Raw genomic sequence first — 19,744 nt, forward strand, 5'->3', positions numbered from 1 at the left:
GTTGCATCTCAAAGCTGTTATTTCCTGTCTCCAAAGTCCTTCGATAAAACAAACCAATTACAGCTAACTTCAACTCATACTTTATATCAGTTAGCTGCATCTGTCTTGCTTCAGTTAAAGCCTATGGAACAGCTATTGTAACTTCTTATCACCTAATTCATTAACACTACTAAGAGACTCTTTCTGATTCAGTGTCTGCTAATTACTACCGTTTACTACTTAAAGCTACAGTGCCTGTAATTGTGGACTTCAGTTATCGTTTACTACTTAAAGCTACAGTGCCTGTAATTGTGGACTTCAGTTATCGTTTACTACTTAAAGCTACAGTGCCTGTAATTGTGGACTTCAGTTATCGTTTACTAATTAAAGCTACAGTGCCTGTAATTGTGGACTTCAGTTATCGTTTACTACTTAAAGCTACAGTGCCTGTAATTGTGGACTTCAGTTATCGTTTACTAATTAAAGCTACAGTGCCTGTAATTGTGGACTTCAGTTATCGTTTACTACTTAAAGCTACAGTGCCTGTAATTGTGGACTTCAGTTATCGTTTACTACTTAAAGCTACAGTGCCTGTAATTGTGGACTTCAGTTATCGTTTACTAATTAAAGCTACAGTACCTGTAAATTGGATTTAAAGTCAATACCTTTTACTTTTTATAATAAATATTCAAACTATAAGAAATCTGCAGTTGTGTTCCTTCATAACAAATGTTTAGACGTGACAACAGGTACAGCTGAACTTGAATAATACTTGATTTGAGGAAAGCTGTAGCAGGCTTGCTGGAGAACTTGATAGCAGACTTTAGTAAGTTGAAATAAAGCTTTAACATTGTTAGCTCTTAACTCAGAGACTGTAAATTACTTAACTTCTGGAAGTAGAGGGATTGTGTCCCCAGCTCTCCTCAGAGGCGGTTGCTTCAGTGAATGGTTGCCGAGAGTGCTGGTAGTTGTCTGTGATGAAGAGAGATGTTGGGGACTTGAATATTCCTCCAGTCCGGTCTAGTAGCGAGTGGTCGTCTCACCGAGGTATGTGAGCCGGTGAGTTTGGCGCGGTACGCGTTTCAATAATCCAGCGTCTATCAGCTGGTGCGGTCGCATTAAATAGCCGACCGCGGCAATGGGGGTGTGGCTAAGCTCCGTCAAACCCGGAAGCATGAGGAGACATCGGGAGGCTTAAGGCCTGACACTTTCTTACCTTGGCCAGGTCTCTGAGTATTGCACACCTTGTGCTTTTGGGCACTCCAGTGACTTTTCTGAGCCTGTCAAGTCCTTCTTTTGACCCATTTTGCCAAAGGAAAGAAAGTTGCCTAATAATTATGCACACCTGATATAGGGTGTTGATGTCATTAGACCGCACCCCTTCTCATTACAGAGATGCACATCACCTAATATGCTTAATTGGTAGTAGGCTTTCGAGCCTATACAGCTTGGAGTAAGACAACATGCATAAAGAGGATGATGTGGTCAAAATACTCATTTGCCTAATAATTCTGCACTCCCTGTATAGTCACCAGAACTACTACAGCTTAATGTAGTGGTTCTGGTGTTTATAACCTGTGCGTGTAGACTTTTCAATGTCAACACTGCCTTTTCAGATAAACTGCTGTGTTTACATTGCTGTCTAGTAACACCTCTAGTGACAGTCACATAGATGGCCACTAGAGGTGATTTCTAGTCCAGTGCTGCACCATGTGCATGCTCTCTGCATGGAGGTGCTGAATGTTTTCCATAGAGATTCACTGATTCAATGTTCCCCATAGAGATGAATTGGCATCCGTCAGCCGGCAACCTCCACACTCCCCGGGCTAACAAACACCCAGGCGGCAATCCAAAATTCCTAGTTGCCATGGTGACCTGGCACCTGGGATTTGTCAAGCCCTGATCTAGGAGTTTTCGAATCTCCATACCAGAACAGACGAGGCAAGGAGACGCTACTGGTGGGGACAGGTTATGGTGCTTGGAGTGTTCATTTAACAAAAATAATAAAGTTCAATTAATATAAATATGAATGGTTAAAATGAGCTATTTTCGCAGCTTGGTTATTTAAGCGTATGTTCTACCATTTAGATTTCAATATGCTACAGTTTGGAGTTTAGTGGATAAGCTTTGTAATATCGTCTGCATTGCACCACATTTGCATTACCTTGCTTTAATCCTGAATGTAAGTCACTTCAAAATAGTTCTCCCAAATGCTGTTGACAAAATGCCGAGATGTTTGCTGCTTGCACACAAAGTCAAATATAGATAGAACACCATTCACCCCAGCAGAAAAAGCAAGTACCCCCACGACTAGCATTGACATTAGTGCTGCTATAAGCATGAGAGGGAAGCTTGCTGGCAAAACAGTCCTATTTTCAAAGCAAGGTGTTCACAATGATATTGGTAGTTCCTTTGTTGTCCGTTTAGAGCAGGGGTGCCCAAAAGGTAGATTCCCTACATGTTTTAAAACTACATTATGTTTTTTTTGGGCACCTCTGATTTAGAGTAAGATTTTCAGTAACAAAAACCGGGTTCAATAAAAAACTTTCTTTGGTTTGTATAGTAATAGAAAAAGGAGTCGAACTAATGGTGGTAGCTGCTGTTAGCAGCAGATGCCACCTACCAATCTCAAACAGTCCAGGACATTATGACAGATCATAAAAAAAAAAAAGAAAAAGAAAAAAAATGAGACCAGAATTAGAAATTAGCCATTTTGCCCTCCCCTCAGTTTGTCCTCCATGCCCGCCCTTCCATTCCACCGAGGACTGCTGAGAGAATTTTGACTCAACAATGGAATGGAGGTAAGTTTATTATTCACAAATTTATATGATATATTTTTTTACGTTTGTGGGGGCATACTACCTGTAAGGCCTATTTCTGAATCTGAAGCTTCTTTGTCGGTATTTCATAGTATTAAGAAACACTTGCGACAAAAATGGGAATATACTCACCATAATTAACGCAGCCACGTCAATCCAAACTCGCTTGGCAGGCCATCGTTCTTAAACTGATGTATCTATGTCAGTTTTAATGCCCTCTGGTCAAAGTCAGTGCAGCGTTATTTTCAAAATGTTGTATTATTCTGGCTCCAAATTAACTTAATTGATGTTAGTTGTAATCTCAGCACCCTTTTACAGGATTTAGAGAGTGGAATCCGAATTTCATATTGTGTAAGCACAAAATTGATGCAAATGTGATGCATGGGTTCAGGTCTATTTCTACCCATGTTTGCTTACTCTCAGTCTTAGAAACTCTGAGTTCCTGGCTCTTTGCCTAATATTTTGATTTGGATTTCGATTGACCCTAGTTTGTCTTGGACTATGATTATTATATCCGGTATGCCTGACCTGGAAAGCCTTAGTTAAATTTAGTGCTGTTATTTCAGTTTCCTATCTAGCGTTAAGCCCCACCACCCTAAGTATTGGTAATACGCATTTCTATCCTTTCCTCCTGTGCGTTTGTTAGGTTGCTGTCTTGTATCTTGCTGAAGGATTTTCTGTTTCCTCACATCTCATCAGAAAGGGTTACTTTAACCAAAAACTATCTAAAGAATATTCCACTAAATTGTGAATGGTCGGGAATTCATAGGGAATTTAAAATATCAGATTCGGAAAATACTCAGACAGCTGATTTTGCTATACAGCTAATTTGGGTTAAAATTTAAAGTTCAAATGGGAATAAAAAAAATCACATTAGTCAATAGTCCTTATAGCGAAAGTGGCCAAAGTGCTAGGCCACGTAGTTGACTTAAAAAAAGGCTTTGAACATGTTTCATATATCCCAAAATTGGGAGGTATGCAGACTGGGATGGGTGGACGGTCCTGAGAGGTCGGAATCGCCAGTGACCGTTTTCCAACCGAAGAAGCCTGACTGGCCGACGCCTGACCTGCAGGACCTTGCAGAGAGTGATGTTGAAGCATCTAACAATGCGCTCACGCTATGCTGCCTGAGAACGACTATCAGGTGTCTCTAGATGTGAGACACCAGGGAACTAAAACTGGACTGTCCTGCAAAATCAGGACTGATTGAGGTCCTGGTGCTGAGGGAAGTATATCAAAAAACCTGCAAGTGAGTTCTGGGCAAAACCTTTCTCAAATGAAGATTTTTGGGTCACAATGCTTTGCATATATAAATATATGATAGTAAGACGTTAGATTCAAAATGGGAGAGAGTAGAGTAGAAGACATCAGAAAAGTCGAAGAACTGATCCTATTAGCAGAATATAGAAGCCAGGCCTACACGAAGACCTGGTTCCACTGGCTTCAATGGCTCTCGAGGCGAAACGCTATGGTAACGTGAAGGTCTAAAATCTGGGACCTGGCTGGGCGCCGGGGGGCAAGGCCCACCCTCACTCCTTATCTGACCCTCTGGTCACTACCCAACCTCCCTTTTTTTCCCTCTCTCTTTCTTCTTTCCTCCCCTCTCTTTCTCTCGCGTCTCCATCCATCTCCCTTATTCCCTACTTGGGAGGGCACCATTTACATGCCCAGTCACATATCTGAAACAGAGACCCCACATACAAAATGTATGGAACACTCACCCTGATTGCCTGAGAGCAACCCCCCCCCCCCCCCCCCTTAGGGGATGACAATCACAAACTCAACGTTACTCGATAAAGATGCTTTGAGCCATGCTTACAGAAATAACCCTTTAGAAGCAAACTCCAAGTCGACACAGAAAGCACGGGCGAGACAACTGTAGTTCACGTAACTTTAGCCATGATGTTGTCAGGGCCGTCTTTAATATCGATTAGAACATGGGCAAGCATTTGCTTGAGCCCCCTGTACCCTGCCCCCCCCCCCCCCTCTCCCAACCCCTCTCTCCTGCAATCACGGCCTCCACCCCAACCTACTGATGTAGAGAGGGGCTGTGGTGCAAGAATGTGTTTGGGTCTCCCCTATTGTGCAAGAGTGGAGAAAAGCTAGATACCCATCTGGCGTACAACTCCCACGATGCTATGCCAGCTGGGGATCTACCATTTGGCCATTCTTGTAGAGTTGTATATGTGAGCAGTGTTTGTGAATTTGAATTTAAGCATGTTTTTGTATAGAGTATGTGTGTGCATGTAGGGGTGTACTTGTATGTACTGTTACCATTACAGTGTACTTGTGTGTAGTGTTTGCGTTTGAATACAGGGGTGTGTGTTTGTATGTAGTATTGGCTTTTAAATGCAGTTGGGCTTTTTGTATTGAGTTGGTGTTTGTATATAATTTTAGTGTTTTAATAAAGGGGTGTGCTTGTATGTAACGTTTATAATTGCATGCAGGGGTGTGTTTGGATGTAGTGTTGTCTTTTAAATGCACAGGTACATTTGTATGTAGTATTGGTGAGTGAAGGGCGTGTTTGTTTGCCTGGATAGATACACACACTGGAAGATACACACACTCAGAAACATAGATACACACTGATACAGACACTGGTGCACACACACAGATACACACACTGGCACATCCACACAAAGGGATACACTGTCACAGATATGTACACACACTCAGATACACACAGGTTTACATGCAGGGGTGTTTTTGTGTGCAGTATTGGTGTTGGAATGCTGGGATGTATGCATTGCCACATACACAGATGCACACTTACACAAACACTGAGATACACACAAGAACGCAGACACACATGGAGGGGTGTATTTGTGTGCAGCGTTAGCGTATGTGTGTGCAGTGTTGGCATTGGAATGCTGGGATGAATACATAGACACAGACACACACACACACAGAGTCAGATATACACATATTGACACACACACAGTCAGATAAACACACTCATATAGCCAGATGCACTGACTCAGACCCAGGTCTACACATATATCAATTTACATTATATTTTAGCCACCCTCTTGTCTCCTTACCTTTTGGGTACAGAAGGGTGGCTTCCCTGGGGTCCAGTGGGAGCTGGAGGGCCAAGGCTGATGGGAGTCTGACTTCCTCAGTCCCTCTCCTCCAACTGTGTATGCCTCCTCCACCTCCCCATCGGCACTCTGATACTTGGGAGCAGGGCCGGCCTTAGGGGTGGGCGAGCTGCTCCCTGTGGCCGACAAAGCTCACACATGGCTGGCCTTTATTAAAAACAATAATAATAATTTGCGGAGCTTAACGTGCGGCGGGGAGGGGCTAAAGCGCCAGAAAACTGCTGCAGGGGAAGCAGGAAGGAGTCCCTGCTTCCCCACCAAACAGTCTCCAGGAGCTGCACTGCCTCCACAATGAACTCCACAGGTAACTGTGTGATTGTCAGTGTGAGTGTGACTGTCTGCCTGTGTGTCTGTGTGTGTGTCTGCCTGTGTGTATGACTGTGTGTGTGTGTGTGTGTGTGTATGACTGTCTGTCTGTGTGTATGTCTGTGTGTGTGTGTATGACTGCCTGTGTGTGTCTGTGTGTGTGTGTGTATGTGTGACTGTCTGCCTGTGTGTGTGTGTGTGTTTGACTGTCTGCCTCTGTGTGTCTGTGTGCATGACTATCTGCCTCTGTGTGTGTGTCTGTGTGTGTTTTCGAATGTCTGCCTCTGTGTCTGTGTGTGTGTGACTGTCTGCCTGTGTGTGTCTGTGTGTGTGTGTGACTGTCTGCCTGTGTGTGTGTGTGTGTGTGTGACTGTCTGCCTGTGTGTGTGTCTGTGTGCATGACTGTCTGCCTCTGTGTGTGTCTGTGTGCATGACTGTCTGCCTCTGTGTGTGTCTGTGTGCATGACTATCTGCCTCTGTGTGTGTGTGTGTGTGTGTGTGTGTGTGTGACTGTCTGCCTGTGTTTGTGTCTGTGTGTATGACTGCCTGCCTCTGTGTGTGTGTGTATGACTGTCTGCCTCTGTGTGTGTGTGTGTCTGTCTGCCTGTGTGTGTGTATGACTGTGTGTGTGTCTGTGTGCATGACTGTCTGCCTCTGTGTGTGTATGACTGCCTGTGTGTGTGCATGACTGCCTGTGTGTCTGTGTGCATGACTGTCTGTGTGTGTGCGCATGACTGTCTGCTTGTGTGTGTGTGCGTGACTGTCTGCCTGTGTGTGTGACTGTCTGCCTGTGTGTGTGTGTGACTGTCTGCCTGTGTGTGTGTGGATGTCTTCCTGTGTGTGTATGGCCGTCTGGCTGTGTGTGTGTGTGTGTGTGTATCACATACAACCAATACACGCATATCACACACTGTTAATACACCCATTACAAATATCGCACACAGCCAACACATAGCATACATATCACACACAGTCATCACACCTACTATCACATACACAGACAACACAAACATTAGATCATACATGGATGACGGGTGGGGGGCGCTGTGAAGATTTTTCGCACAGGGCATCTAAAGGCCTAAGGCCGGCCCTGCTTGGGAGGAAGTGATCTCACCTCACTTCCTCCCAGCAGGCAACATGAAAGGGGCCTAGGCCAGAGCACTCTTAATTAATTTCACTCTTAATTAATTGATTACATCAGGTGCTGCAGTCCACAGGATTTGGATGCCGGCAGGGGTCCCACGGAACAGCTACTTTGGGCCCCCCCAGGGGTAACTGGGGCCGAGGCAGCTGCCCCTTTTGCCCCCCTTTAAAGATGGCCCTGCATGTTGTACTCTGCCATTTATGTTCCTTTTGTAACTTCATGCATGCCTACTGTCACTGATTCAAACTTGTCAATAAAATCTCATCTTTGAAATAAAATAAAAAAAATAAAAAACACAAAATGTAAGAGAGGAATCTTTCTTGTATATGACAAGAACGGTCCTCCTTATCTAGTGTATTATCATGGCACTAGAAAGGTTCTTAAACACAGACTTGTAAAATGTATTACAAAGAAAGCTGTTGAAAACCAAACTCAAACGGATCTATTGCATGATGAAGAGAATTCCCAAAGAGAGCACTTCACCTTCTGTACTGAAAACTAATAATGCAAAGTAGTGTGCTCAGAAGAGATCCAAACCTCATATAGTGAGGAAAATGTTGAGACAAGGAATGATCATGGAACACGTTACCCTAAGAGAAATAGAAAAATTCTCTAGTACTTGGAAGACTATAGGGGTTATTAACTACACACCAGATTTTGTCCTAAAATTAAACAGAATTCTGACTACATTGACAATTTTCACATTTACTAATGCCAAATACGGTCAGAATTTAGTTCGGTTGAGTGAATCTGCAGCAATTGCCTGGATGCATTTGGTGACCTGGATCAAAGTTGGTACCCTAGCCACACCTGATTCAAAGATAATAAGCCCTTCATGGGAGAACATGGATTAACTTTAGTGCATTGAGTGTTTTATTTTTTTCCTGTGTATTAGTTTTATTCATCTCCCCCTTAGTATTCTTCAGTTGAAGGTGGTAGGTAGGGTGATTTCTTTTTAATACGGCTAGCTAGGGGATTGGGGACCCCTAGCCACCCTGTGGTGGGGGCAGGACATGCCACTATTGGGGGGTGGGCAATTGCATGTCTTCCCTGTATCTGCAGTGTTTCAAAGCAAAACTCAGACAGACTCCAAGCACCATGACTACTTCAAATCACTTTATATAGGATGAGGTAGAGGCAAAAAATGCCTACAAAATATAAACAAAAACAAGTTAGACCTGTGTTGCAGATAGTCCACACTGAAGTCCCAACAGTGTATATACAACCAAAAAACAAACAAGAGTCCTGCGCATCCAGTATAGGTGTGCACACCCAGGTGCTACCACAATTTATTTGAAGACAAAGTTAAAACAGCAAACGTTTCGAGCAGCAGCCCTTTCTCAATGCTAATGTCCTCAAATAAATTGTGGTAGCACCTGGGTGTGCACACCTATACTGGATGCGCAGGACTCTTGTTTGTTTTTTGGTTACTACTTCAAATCAAGTCATGGTGCTTGAAGTAATCCTTTAGCCCTTAGAGCACTTACATTTTGAAGTGTTTCAGGGGCCTGGAGTGTCCCTTTAACCCCTTCAGGACGCAGGACGGTTCAGGACCGTCCTCGGCATTTTTGCGTTGACGACCGAGGACGGTCCTGAACCGTCCTAACGGAAAACGGGCGGCAGGAGCGATCGGCGAAAACTTCCGCCAAAATCACGTTGTTACTATCTGCCTGGCATCCCAGGCAGATAGTAACAGCCAATTGCGGCATGTGAGCGATCCGCGATCGCTCACAATTGGCTGGTGTCAAAGTGGGTGTTACAAACACTCACTTTGACACTGATCTCTGCCTCTCTCCCCTCTGTAGCGTTTTGTGAGGCGAGAGAGACAGAGATCGTGATATATTGTTGCAGCAGGTGTTCCAGAGTTGTCAAAAGTATCTGTAGTGAAAAAAAAAAAATCCCTTTTTAACCCCTTCCCTGCCAGATCTGTTACAGAGTGCATTTGTACTGTCTGTATTTTTTTTTTGCCATTAAGGGTTAACTTTATTTTAAAGATCTGTGTCTTAGACTGTCTTAGACTGTCGTAGTCTGTCGTAGTCTGTCGTAGTCTGTCGTAGTCTGTCATAGTCTGTCATAGCCTGTCGTAGTCTGTCGTAGTCAGTCAGTTTCCTTCCCCCAAATCTCCATTAGATTTTTTAAACAGGAGTTAGTTTAGGGATTACTGTTTTAGTCTGTTTTAGTGTTAAAAAAAAAAAAAAAAAATATATATATAAAAAAAAAAATATAAAAAAAAAATTGTGTTTAGTATTTTGTTAGTTTAGTCTGTTAGTGTGAAACATGCAGCGCATGTACAGCTTGGAGGAGGCATATGCCTTCTTGGCGTCAGACTCTGACGCCACTGACACTGCGTCCGATTTTGACCCAGGTCAGTTTAGCAGCACGTCTAGTGACATGTCGTCATCTGTGTGTGAGCCAGCTGCTAAAAGAAGCTGTGCTCCCCCTGTTACGCCAAATGTGGAGGAGGACTGGGTACCTCCACAGTCAGCTGAGCCCAACATCCCCCCTTTTAGTGCCAACGCAGGCATTAATGTGAATGTGGTTGACTTCTCCCCTACACAATATATGGAGCTATTTTTAGGGGATACCATCTGGGAGGAGATTGTTTCCCAGACTAATTTATACGCTAGTCAATTTATTGAGACCAATCCAGGTAGCTATACAGTCAGGGAGCATGCTTGGCATCCCACAGATGTCCCTGAACTTAAAAAATTCTGGGCGCTTACCATGCTCATGGGGATAATAAAGAAGCCATCAATCCGCTCTTACTGGAGCAACAACCCAATTTGTTCGACTCCTATATTCTCCCAAACAATGCCTAGACCAAGATATGAGCTGCTGCTGAGATACTTACATTTCAACGACAACACGCTCTGTCACCCCAGAGATCACCCCCAATATGATAGGCTTCATAAAATTCGCCCTCTGGTAGACCATCTTCAGAACAGATTTTCTGAAGTTTATACCCCCCAACAAAATGTATCTATTGATGAGTCCCTAATGAAATATAAAGGGAGATTAGGGTTCAAACAGTATATCCCCTCAAAGTGGTCTAGGTATGGCATTAAAGTATACAAACTGTGCGAGAGCGAAAGTGGCTACACATTTGCCTTTCGTATATATGAGGGGAAAGATGCTCAACTGAACCCTCCTGGCTTTCCTGACTCTCTGGGGACAAGTGGGAAACTGGTTTGGGACCTACTGTTCCCCTTGTTCAATAAGGGTTACCCCCTTTATGTGGACAACTTTTACAGCAGTGTCCACTTGTTTAAAATTCTTTATAGTTTGCAGACACTGGCCTGCGGCACTGTAAGAAGAAATGCCAGGGATTTCCCCAGACCGCTCATAGAGGCCAAATTAAAAAAAGGTGAATGCAAATTCCTGCGCAAAGCTGAACTGCTTGCGCTAAAATTTAAGGACAGGAAGGATGTGCACATGCTGACAACCATACATAACGAAGGCATGTCAGACGTCACTGTCCGAGGCAGGGTACAGACAAAACCGGTTTGCATCAGGGCTTATAACAGGCACATGGGGGTTGTTGATTTGGCTGATCAGCTAATGCAGCCTTATCTTATCTTAAGAAAGACAAAAGCCTGGTATAAAAAGGTGGCTATTTACCTGTTGCAAGTAGCAACACATAATTCATTTTTACTCTTTAAAAAAATTAATCCAGGAAGAACCACCTTTCTCCAATTTCAGCTCAAGCTGATTTCCACAATAATTTATGGAGATGGTCAAGTACCAACAACGGTGCAAGAGGAGCCCAGACATTTTATTTTTAAGATACCGCCAACACAAAAAAAAAAGAAATCCCCAGAAACGTTGCCGGGTCTGTTATAAAAAAGGGAAAAGGACAGACACCCCTTTTCACTGTCCCGATTGCCCTACAAAACCTGGACTGTGTATCGGAGCATGTTTTAAGGTCTACCACACAGAAAATACATTTTTATAATACTTGTTCCTGATTTTTTTTGTATTTTTTTATTTTGAAAGTGGCAAATTTCTGTTAGTCAGTATCCTTCCCCCAAATCTCCAGTTAGATTCTTTTTGCAGGAGTTAGTTTACAGATTGCTGCTAACGGAAGTTTTAGTCTCATTTAGTTTGTTTTTATCAGTTTTAGTCTGTTTTTAGTATAAAAAAAAAAATTGTGTGTTAGTAACTGTGTTAGTCAGACTCTGACGCCACTGACACTGCATCCGATTTTGACCCAGGTCAGTTTTCTGACACATCTAGTGACATGTCATCTGTGTGTGAGCCAGCTGCAAAAAGAAGCTGTGCTTTCTCTGCTACGCCGAATGTGGAGGAGGAACGGGTTTCTCCACAGTCAGCTGAGCCCCAAATCCCCCCTTTTAGTGCCAACACAGGTATTAATGTCAATGTGGATGACTTCTCCCCTATGCAATATATGGAGCTATTTTTAGGGGATACCATCTGGGAGGAGATTGCTCCCCAGACTAATTTATATGCTACCCAATTTATTGATACCAATCCAGATAGCTATGCAGTCAGGGAGGAGCGTGCTTGGCATCCCACAGATGTCGCTGAACTTAAAAAATTCTGGGCTCTTACAATTCTCATGGGGATTATAAAGAAGCCATCTATTACTGGAGCACCAACCCAATCTGTTCTAGTCCAGTGTACTCTCAAACCATGTCTAGAACAAGATATGAGCTGCTGCTGAGATACTTACATTTCAATGAAAATACCCTCTGTCACCCCAGAGATCACACTCAATATGATAGGCTTCATAAAATACGCCCACTGGTAGACCATCTTCAGCACAAATTTACTGAAGTTTATACTCCACAAATTTTTTGATCTATTGATGAATCGTTAATGAAAAATAAAGGCAGATTAGGATACAAACAATACATCCTCTCAAAGCGCTTTAGGTATGGCGTAAAATTCTACAAACTGTGCGAGAGCGAAAGTGGCTATTCATTTGCCTTTCGTATATATGAGGGGAAATATGGTCAACTGGACCCTCCTGGCTGTACTGACTCTCTGGGGACAAGTGGGAAACTTGTTTTTGACTTACTGATCCCCTTGTTCAATAAGAGTTACCACCTTTATGTGGACAACTTTTATAGCATTGTCCGTTTGTTTCAAACTCTTTAGGGTTTCTAGATACTGGCCTGTGGCATTGTGAGAAGATATGCCAAGGATTTTCCCAGACCTTTTATAGAGGCCAAATAAAAAAAAAAGTGAATGTAAAGGTCTGCACAAAGCTAAAGTGCTTGCAATAAAATTTAAGGACAGGAAGGATGTTAATATACTAACCACCATCCATGACGAAAGCATGTCAGACGTCACTGTCCGAGGCAGAGTACAGACCAAACCTGTTTGCATCAGGGCTTATAAAATGCACATGGGGGTGTTTATTTGGCTGATTAGCTGACGCAGCCATATCTTATCTTAAGAAAGACAAAAACCTGGTATAAAAAGGTGGCTATCTACCTGATGCAAGTAGCGACACATAATTCATTTTTACTCTTTAAAAAAATAAATCCAGAAAGAAACACCTTTCTCCAATTTCAGTTCAAGCTGATTTCCACAATAATTTATGGAGATGGTTGGAGAAGTTTCAACAATGGTGCCAGAGGAGTCCAGACATTTTATTTTTAAGATACCGCCAACTGCAAAAAAACACAAATCCCCTGAAATGTTGCTGGGTCTGTTATAAAAAAGGGAAAACGACAGACACCCCTTTGCACAGTTTTTTTTTCTTTTGAAAGCAGCACATTATAGTTAGTCAGTTTCCTTCCCCCAAATCTCCACTTAGATTCTTTTTGCAGGAGTTAGTTTAGAGAATGCTGCTAAAGGTGCATTTGATACCTGCACATTTGGTTAAAAAAGTTTTATGGTAGTAACATATAACTGGCTGGCCAAAACCAGATGACGTGTGCATAAAAAGCAGAATTCAAAAATTACCACCATGCACGTTCTCTGAAATTTGTTTAGCACAATGGTTGGGGGAAGGATGTGAAAACACCTCATATACAATACCCTGGAATGTCTACTTTATAAAAATATTAACTTTCATGATGTTAACATTAACTGGGGGATGCAAAAATATGCCAAACTGAAGATAGGCCAAGCATACCTATATATGAAGTTGAAAAACTGATATGTACAAGTCTCGATTGTGGCCTTTTAGCCCCCAAACAACCCAGCAAACCTATGCATGGGTGATATCACTGTACTCAGGAGATGTTGCTGAACACATATTGGGGTGTTGTTTGGCAGTGATACATAACAGGACCTGTTAATACATGCCTAAAGTACAATGTATGTGTCAAAAAACACGAAGAAAATTACTACCCAAAAGTTTGCCAAAGGCTGGTGGTAGAATTATTGCATGAAAAGTATTAAACTACCACCATTCAAAATACCCTGAGTTGTCTACTTTTCAAAAATATATGGTTTGATGGGGGTAAAATAAATTGGCCCAAATAGGACAGGGGCGCCGGTTTACTACATGTCAAAATTCCAAGTTGGAAAATGGATATGCGCACCTGCCAGATTGGGCCTTTTAGCCCCCAAACAATCTGACAAGCCTATGCATGGGTGGTATCACTGTACTCAGGAGATGTTGCTGAACACATATTGGCGTGTTGTTTGGCAGTGACACATAACACGATCTGTTAATTCATGCCTAAAGTACAATGTGTGTGAAAAAAACACACAAAAAAGGACTACCTAAATGTTTGAAAAAGTCTGGTGGTAGAATTAGTGCATGGAAAGTGTTAAAAAAACACCATTTGAAATACCCTAGGGTGTCTACTTTCCAAAAATATATGGTTTGGTGGGGGTAAAATACATTGGCCGGCTTTACAAATGTCCCAAATAGGACATGTGCGCAGGTTGACTACTTGTCAAAATTCCAAGTTGAAAAATGGATATGCGCACCTGTCAGATTGGGCCTTTTAGCCCCCAAACAATCTGACAAGCCTATGCATGGGTGGTATCACTGTACTCAGGAGATGTTGCTGAACACATATTGGCGTGTTGTTTGGCAGTGACACATAACACGATCTGTTAATTCATGCCTAAAGTACAATGTGTGTGAAAAAAAACACACAAAAAAGGACTACCTAAATGTTTGAAAAAGTCTGGTGGTCGAATTAGTGCATGGAAAGTGTTAAAAAGCCACCATTTGAAATACCCTAGGGTGTCTACTTTCCAAAAATATATGGTTTGGTGGGGGTAAAATACATTGGCCGGCTTTACAAATGTCCCAAATAGGACATGTGCGCAGGTTGACTACATGTCAAAATTCCAAGTTGGAAAATGGATATGCGCACCTACCAAATTGGGCCTTTTAGCCCCCAAACAACTCAACAAGCCTATGCATGGGTGGTATCACTGTACTCGGGAGATGTTGCTGAACATATATTAGTGTGTTTTTTGGCAGCAAGACATAACAGGATCTGTAAGTTTATACCTGAATTGCAATGTATGTGAAAAAAAATAAAAAATACCTATGTGAAGTTTGGCATAGACTGGTGGTAAAATGGATGCATAGAAAGTGTCAAAATATACTTAGATAAATACCCTGGGTTGTCTACTTTAAAAAATATATATACATGTGGAGTGTTTTCCAGAGATTTATGACAGATAATAGTGTTACAATGTCACGAGTGATACATTTTTAAAATGTATGTTTTGAAACCGCCATATCCTACTTGTACCTATAGCCCTATAACTTGCAAAAAAAAAGCAAAAAATCATGTAAACACTGGGTATTTTTAAACTCAGGACAACATTTTGAATCTATTTAGCAGTTTTTTTTCATTCGCTTTTGTAGATGAGTAAAAGATTTTCCAAGTAAAAGTCAAAAAACACGTTTTTTTTCAATTTTTTATCATATTTTTTCATTTTTTTAAAATTAAATTACATGAGATTATATAAATAATGGTATGTAAAGAAAGCCCCTTTTGTCCTGAAAAAAACAATATATAATTTGTATGGGAGCAATAAATGAGAGAGTGGAAAATTACAGCTAAACACAAACACCACAAAAGTGTCAAAAAGATGCCTGTCGCAAATGTACAACATCGCAAAAAAAGTCCAGTCCTTAAGGGGTTAAACCTTGATTCTGTGCACAACTAAAACACAAACACAATTCGATAAAGGAGTTTAATTCACCAACACAATCTGACTGCCAAAAAGGAGTGTAATACTACATTTAGCCAAAGAACACTTAAACGGGAGGACAATTAAAAGAAACCTGTGGAGGTGAGAGAGTAAACACAAAATAAAATCTCTACAAGAAACAATAACATAAAAATAAACCAGATACTAGCTAGGTACATGAAAGCGAGGCTTGGAACGCAGCGTACTTTGCTCCTATCCTGGGAGTGTCCTTTACCCCACTCCTCTTCCTGCAACCTCTGGCAGTACTTTGTCCCCATCGCTAGAGGTCGCCCTTGGCCTGTAACCAGTGACCGCGCTCTCCTGGCAGTACCCAGTGTCAGGCTCCACCCCCTGCCCGCTCACAGGGTTCTGTCAGAGTAGCCGGTGTTGACGGCTCGGGCACGTCATTTCCCCAAAACCAAGCAGCATTTCCCTGCATTGGGCCCCAGTTGCCTGACTCCCAGACAGGTTGATATGCCCTGGTTGCTATGGCAGCAGGAGGTGGCATTACCCGGGCTATCCGGATCCCTGGCAGGCACGGCTATGCAGTGGAGTTCTCTCCGTACATCCCATCTCGCTTGGCATGTGCAGCCTCACAGAACTATGGCATCTCAGGTGAACGAGGACTGTCTAGCTGTGTTTAATATATGTAACTATTGCTATTAGTGAGCAGGTGGGGTCTGCTGCATGTGGAGTGTTCAGTGTGTGTGAGTATTGCATTTAGGAATCTGTGTCCGAAATAGAAATGTAGGAAATATATAAAAAAACAACAAAATACAAAAACCGAATATAATAAAAACAACCCCCCCCCCCAAAAACAAACAAAACAAAAATAAACTGAATCACAGTTACATCTGATCTCTCACCAAAGCAGGAAGTGACCGCTATTCACATAAAGGGACAGTCTAAGCAACCATACCAACTTTGCATTATTGTGCATAGTGTCTCACTGACACTGAGCAGTGTGTGCTCCTGCAGGGGTTGGCTGGATTAAAGATGTGAAAGGAGGAATGTGAACTTTTTCATCTGCCTTCCAAATGCATTTAAATTCTGCATGCAGCATGTGCTGCCTGGACAGATATCTCCCAGTTCCACTCTGGTTCTTGAAAAAGTCCAAGTGGTCAGTGACTTGAGAGATCACTACATGTGATCTGCATTTGTGAGTCTTGCTGTTTGTTTATACCAGGCTTCCCCAAACTACGACTCTCCAGATGTTGTTGAACTACAACTCCCATGATTCTATGAATGAAATGGGCTGAGCATCATGGGAGTTGTAGTTCAGCAACATCTGGAGGGCTGGAGTTTGGGGAAGCCTGGTTTATACATTGATAGCGGCTGCAATATGGCTTATATCTGCTTATTTAGCTTTTACATTTATTTTAACTACTAAGTGGAAGTGGATGTGGGGCTAAACATCCCTTACACCCCTACTGATCAGGCAGAATTTTACTTTATTATATTTCCTTATATCTCCAAAAAATCAGCACTGTTGCTGCTCAACAGCAGGATTTGAATCACCCCAGCCCCTTGCAATTACTGAAAGAAGATGTGGAGCACAGGGCTACAGAACCAAATCCTGGTCTGTATGCCAGTCATGAAGGGCTAACAGTGCATGTTTACACTTGAGGGAGTGAAATTCCTCATTATCTAGCCAGCATCACAGGGGAGACATTAGTTTATCTTCCCTTACACTTCTTAAAAATGGTTGAATAATAACAAGAGGTATGCACCTGTAGATTAATAGCACCAAAACCTTTGCATTAAGCTATAGTGGTTATGGTACATACAGTGTCTATATAGCAAAGCTGAACACTATATATAATACCAATAGTGCATTTTATAAATAGTAACGCATGATAGAAAGCACATGCTCTTGTGGCACAGATCTAAAAGGGGTTAAATTTAATAGGCATACTGGAAAAGATGAGACTTAAAGGATTACTCCAATGTCCATTACTGCTTCTGCTTTTTAAAGTGGTCATGGAGGAAGGAATCTGGCTATGCAGTGATTTAGTTTGAAGTGTTGCCCAACTAGATTAATTAAAGGGACACTCCAGGCACCCAGACCACTTCTGCCCATTGGAGTGGTCTGGGTGCCAACTCCCACTACCCTTAACCCTGCAACTGTAATTATTGCAGTATTCATAAACTGCAATAATTACATTGCAGGGTTACCTCCTCCTCTAGTGGCTGTCTACTAGACAGCCACAAGAGGGCTATCCGGGATTCTAGCACAGGTTTTCTGTGCTAGAGCGTTGCTGGACGTCCTCACGCTATGTGAGGACCTCCAGCGTCGCTAAAATCCCCATAGGAAAGCATTGAAAAGCATTTTCAATGCTTTCCTATGGAGAGGTCTAATGCGCGTGCAAGGCATTTCCGCGCATGTGCATTAGGTCTCCCCAGCCAGCGGGCGTGATTAGTCTCCCCGCCGGCTGACGTGATGAAGGGGAGGAGCGGCGGCGGAGGAAGAAGTAGCGATGAGGGACATTGTCGCTGCCTTTGGTAAGTGACTGAAGGGGTTTTCACCCCTTCAGCAACCAGGGATAGGAGGTGTGAGGGAGAGGGGACCTGCAGTGACAGGAAAACGGATTGTTTTCCTGGCACTGGAGAGTCTCTTTAACACTTGTGTGCCAGGGTGCTAGTGTTCGGCACACATCACATTGGAAGCCCAGAACTCTGTTCTGGACTGACTAACATCAGTTCTTAGCATATTGTAATGTCTATCATCAGTGTACGCTGCATACTGGCGACAGACGTCATGTGATGCTCCCTCTTGCATGCAGAGATTGATGTTTTCCTACCCACCTACCTCTTGATCGTCTCTGTTTAGTTTTCTTTCTTAATCACCCTCCCTTCCTCTTGCCGGGACACACACTGTGAGCCGGCTAAATGGTCCAATCAAATGCTTCTTTATGAGAAGCCTTTGATTGGACCGTGCGCCAGCTGCCGTGACGTCACAAGGGAGAGTTAAACGCAGTGCCGGGCTTCACCCAGCACTGGATTAAGATGAGTAAAATTTATTTTAAAATGTATATACCCTTTATTCACTGTAAATTACTCATTGGTTACTCCTACAGGGTTTCTCACTAAAGTGAGTATTCAAAGTGAATGTCAAATTTATGGTCAAAGTAGCCAAACTGAAAGCTTAGCTGGCTTAAAGAATTTTTCCAGCTCGGCTATTTTGACCGTATTTTTAAAATTTATCTTAAAATTCTCATTTTAATGAATGACCTTGCTAATGTTTCTCATTCAATTGTTTTTTGTCTTACTTACACATGACTATATGTTTTCCCTAAATCAGAGTGGTAATCCAAGCACATACCTCTTGCTCACTGTGCCTAGAGGGTTATCAGCTACATCTTAATAAGGATGCCTGACAAAGGCCAAATTATTGTATGGGGTTAAGTAGACCAGATCTGTCAGCATTTTGTTTGTAGTTTGTAGTTCAGACTGATATGCAAATAGTACAGCTTCCCTCAGTAGTGTAAAAGACCCGAGTGGGGACTAAACAAAAGGAAAAACAAGAGTTTTATAAATTCTTTTCTTGGTGCAAATCCTAATTTTATCCTTTATGAATTAAAGGAGCACTATGTATTCCTGACACTACAATTTGTAAACCGCCGTTTAGGTGACTACCCCCTGCCCCCTTGTTCTTGGTTAAAAAGGTATAAAACCTTTTTCCAGCGCCTCACTCTGCCCCGCCTCCTTGGCTTAGGTAATCAAACTTGATGATCTCAGCCAATCCAATGCTTTCCCCTTAGGATAACATTGAAAGGCTATTGCGCATGCGTGCCAAAATGTCACGCTGTGCGAATCAGCATCTTCTCATAGAGAAACGTTCAGCACCTCCTTGCAAAGCTGGCGTTGGAGACTGCCACTAGAGATGTTCCTAGGCAGTAATGTTAAACACTGCCTTTTCAGAGAAGAGGCAATGTTTACATTAAAAAGCTTGCAGGGACAGGCAGTAGAGACCAGAACCACTCCAGTAAGCTGTAGTTGTTTTGGTGACTATAGTATCCTTTTAAAATTCAGATTTTCTCAAGTTCTTTGCCTACTCTACCTATTGTGTTTAAAATTATTTTGTCTGTAAATTAATTGTATAACTTCTCTGTGTAACTGTAAAGTTCTACAGAATACATTGGTGCAATATAAATGCTAGTAATTATAATTTGATTTTACAATTAAAAAAAAATGTGTGTATGTATATGTGTGTGTTTTTTTTCCTATATTGAAAGAATGACCGTTATACAGCTGGAAAT

General features: G+C 42.3%; 1 protein-coding gene across 1 annotated transcript in view; it reads left to right on the plus strand.

Annotated features, from left to right (window-relative positions):
* The first annotated feature begins 15,845 nt into the window (after nt 1-15,845).
* PEX7 (peroxisomal biogenesis factor 7) overlaps nt 15,846-19,744 on the plus strand; it is a 303,428-nt gene continuing 299,529 nt past the window's right edge. Inside the window, exon 1 of the mRNA XM_063441196.1 lies at nt 15,846-16,100. Within this exon, the coding sequence (XP_063297266.1) occupies nt 15,974-16,100 (127 nt within the window). The 5' untranslated portion in view covers nt 15,846-15,973. The remainder of the gene's footprint in view (nt 16,101-19,744) is intronic.

The sequence above is a fragment of the Pelobates fuscus genome, chromosome 2 (genome assembly GCF_036172605.1).
Source record: "Pelobates fuscus isolate aPelFus1 chromosome 2, aPelFus1.pri, whole genome shotgun sequence".
Lineage (NCBI taxonomy): Eukaryota > Metazoa > Chordata > Amphibia > Anura > Pelobatidae > Pelobates > Pelobates fuscus.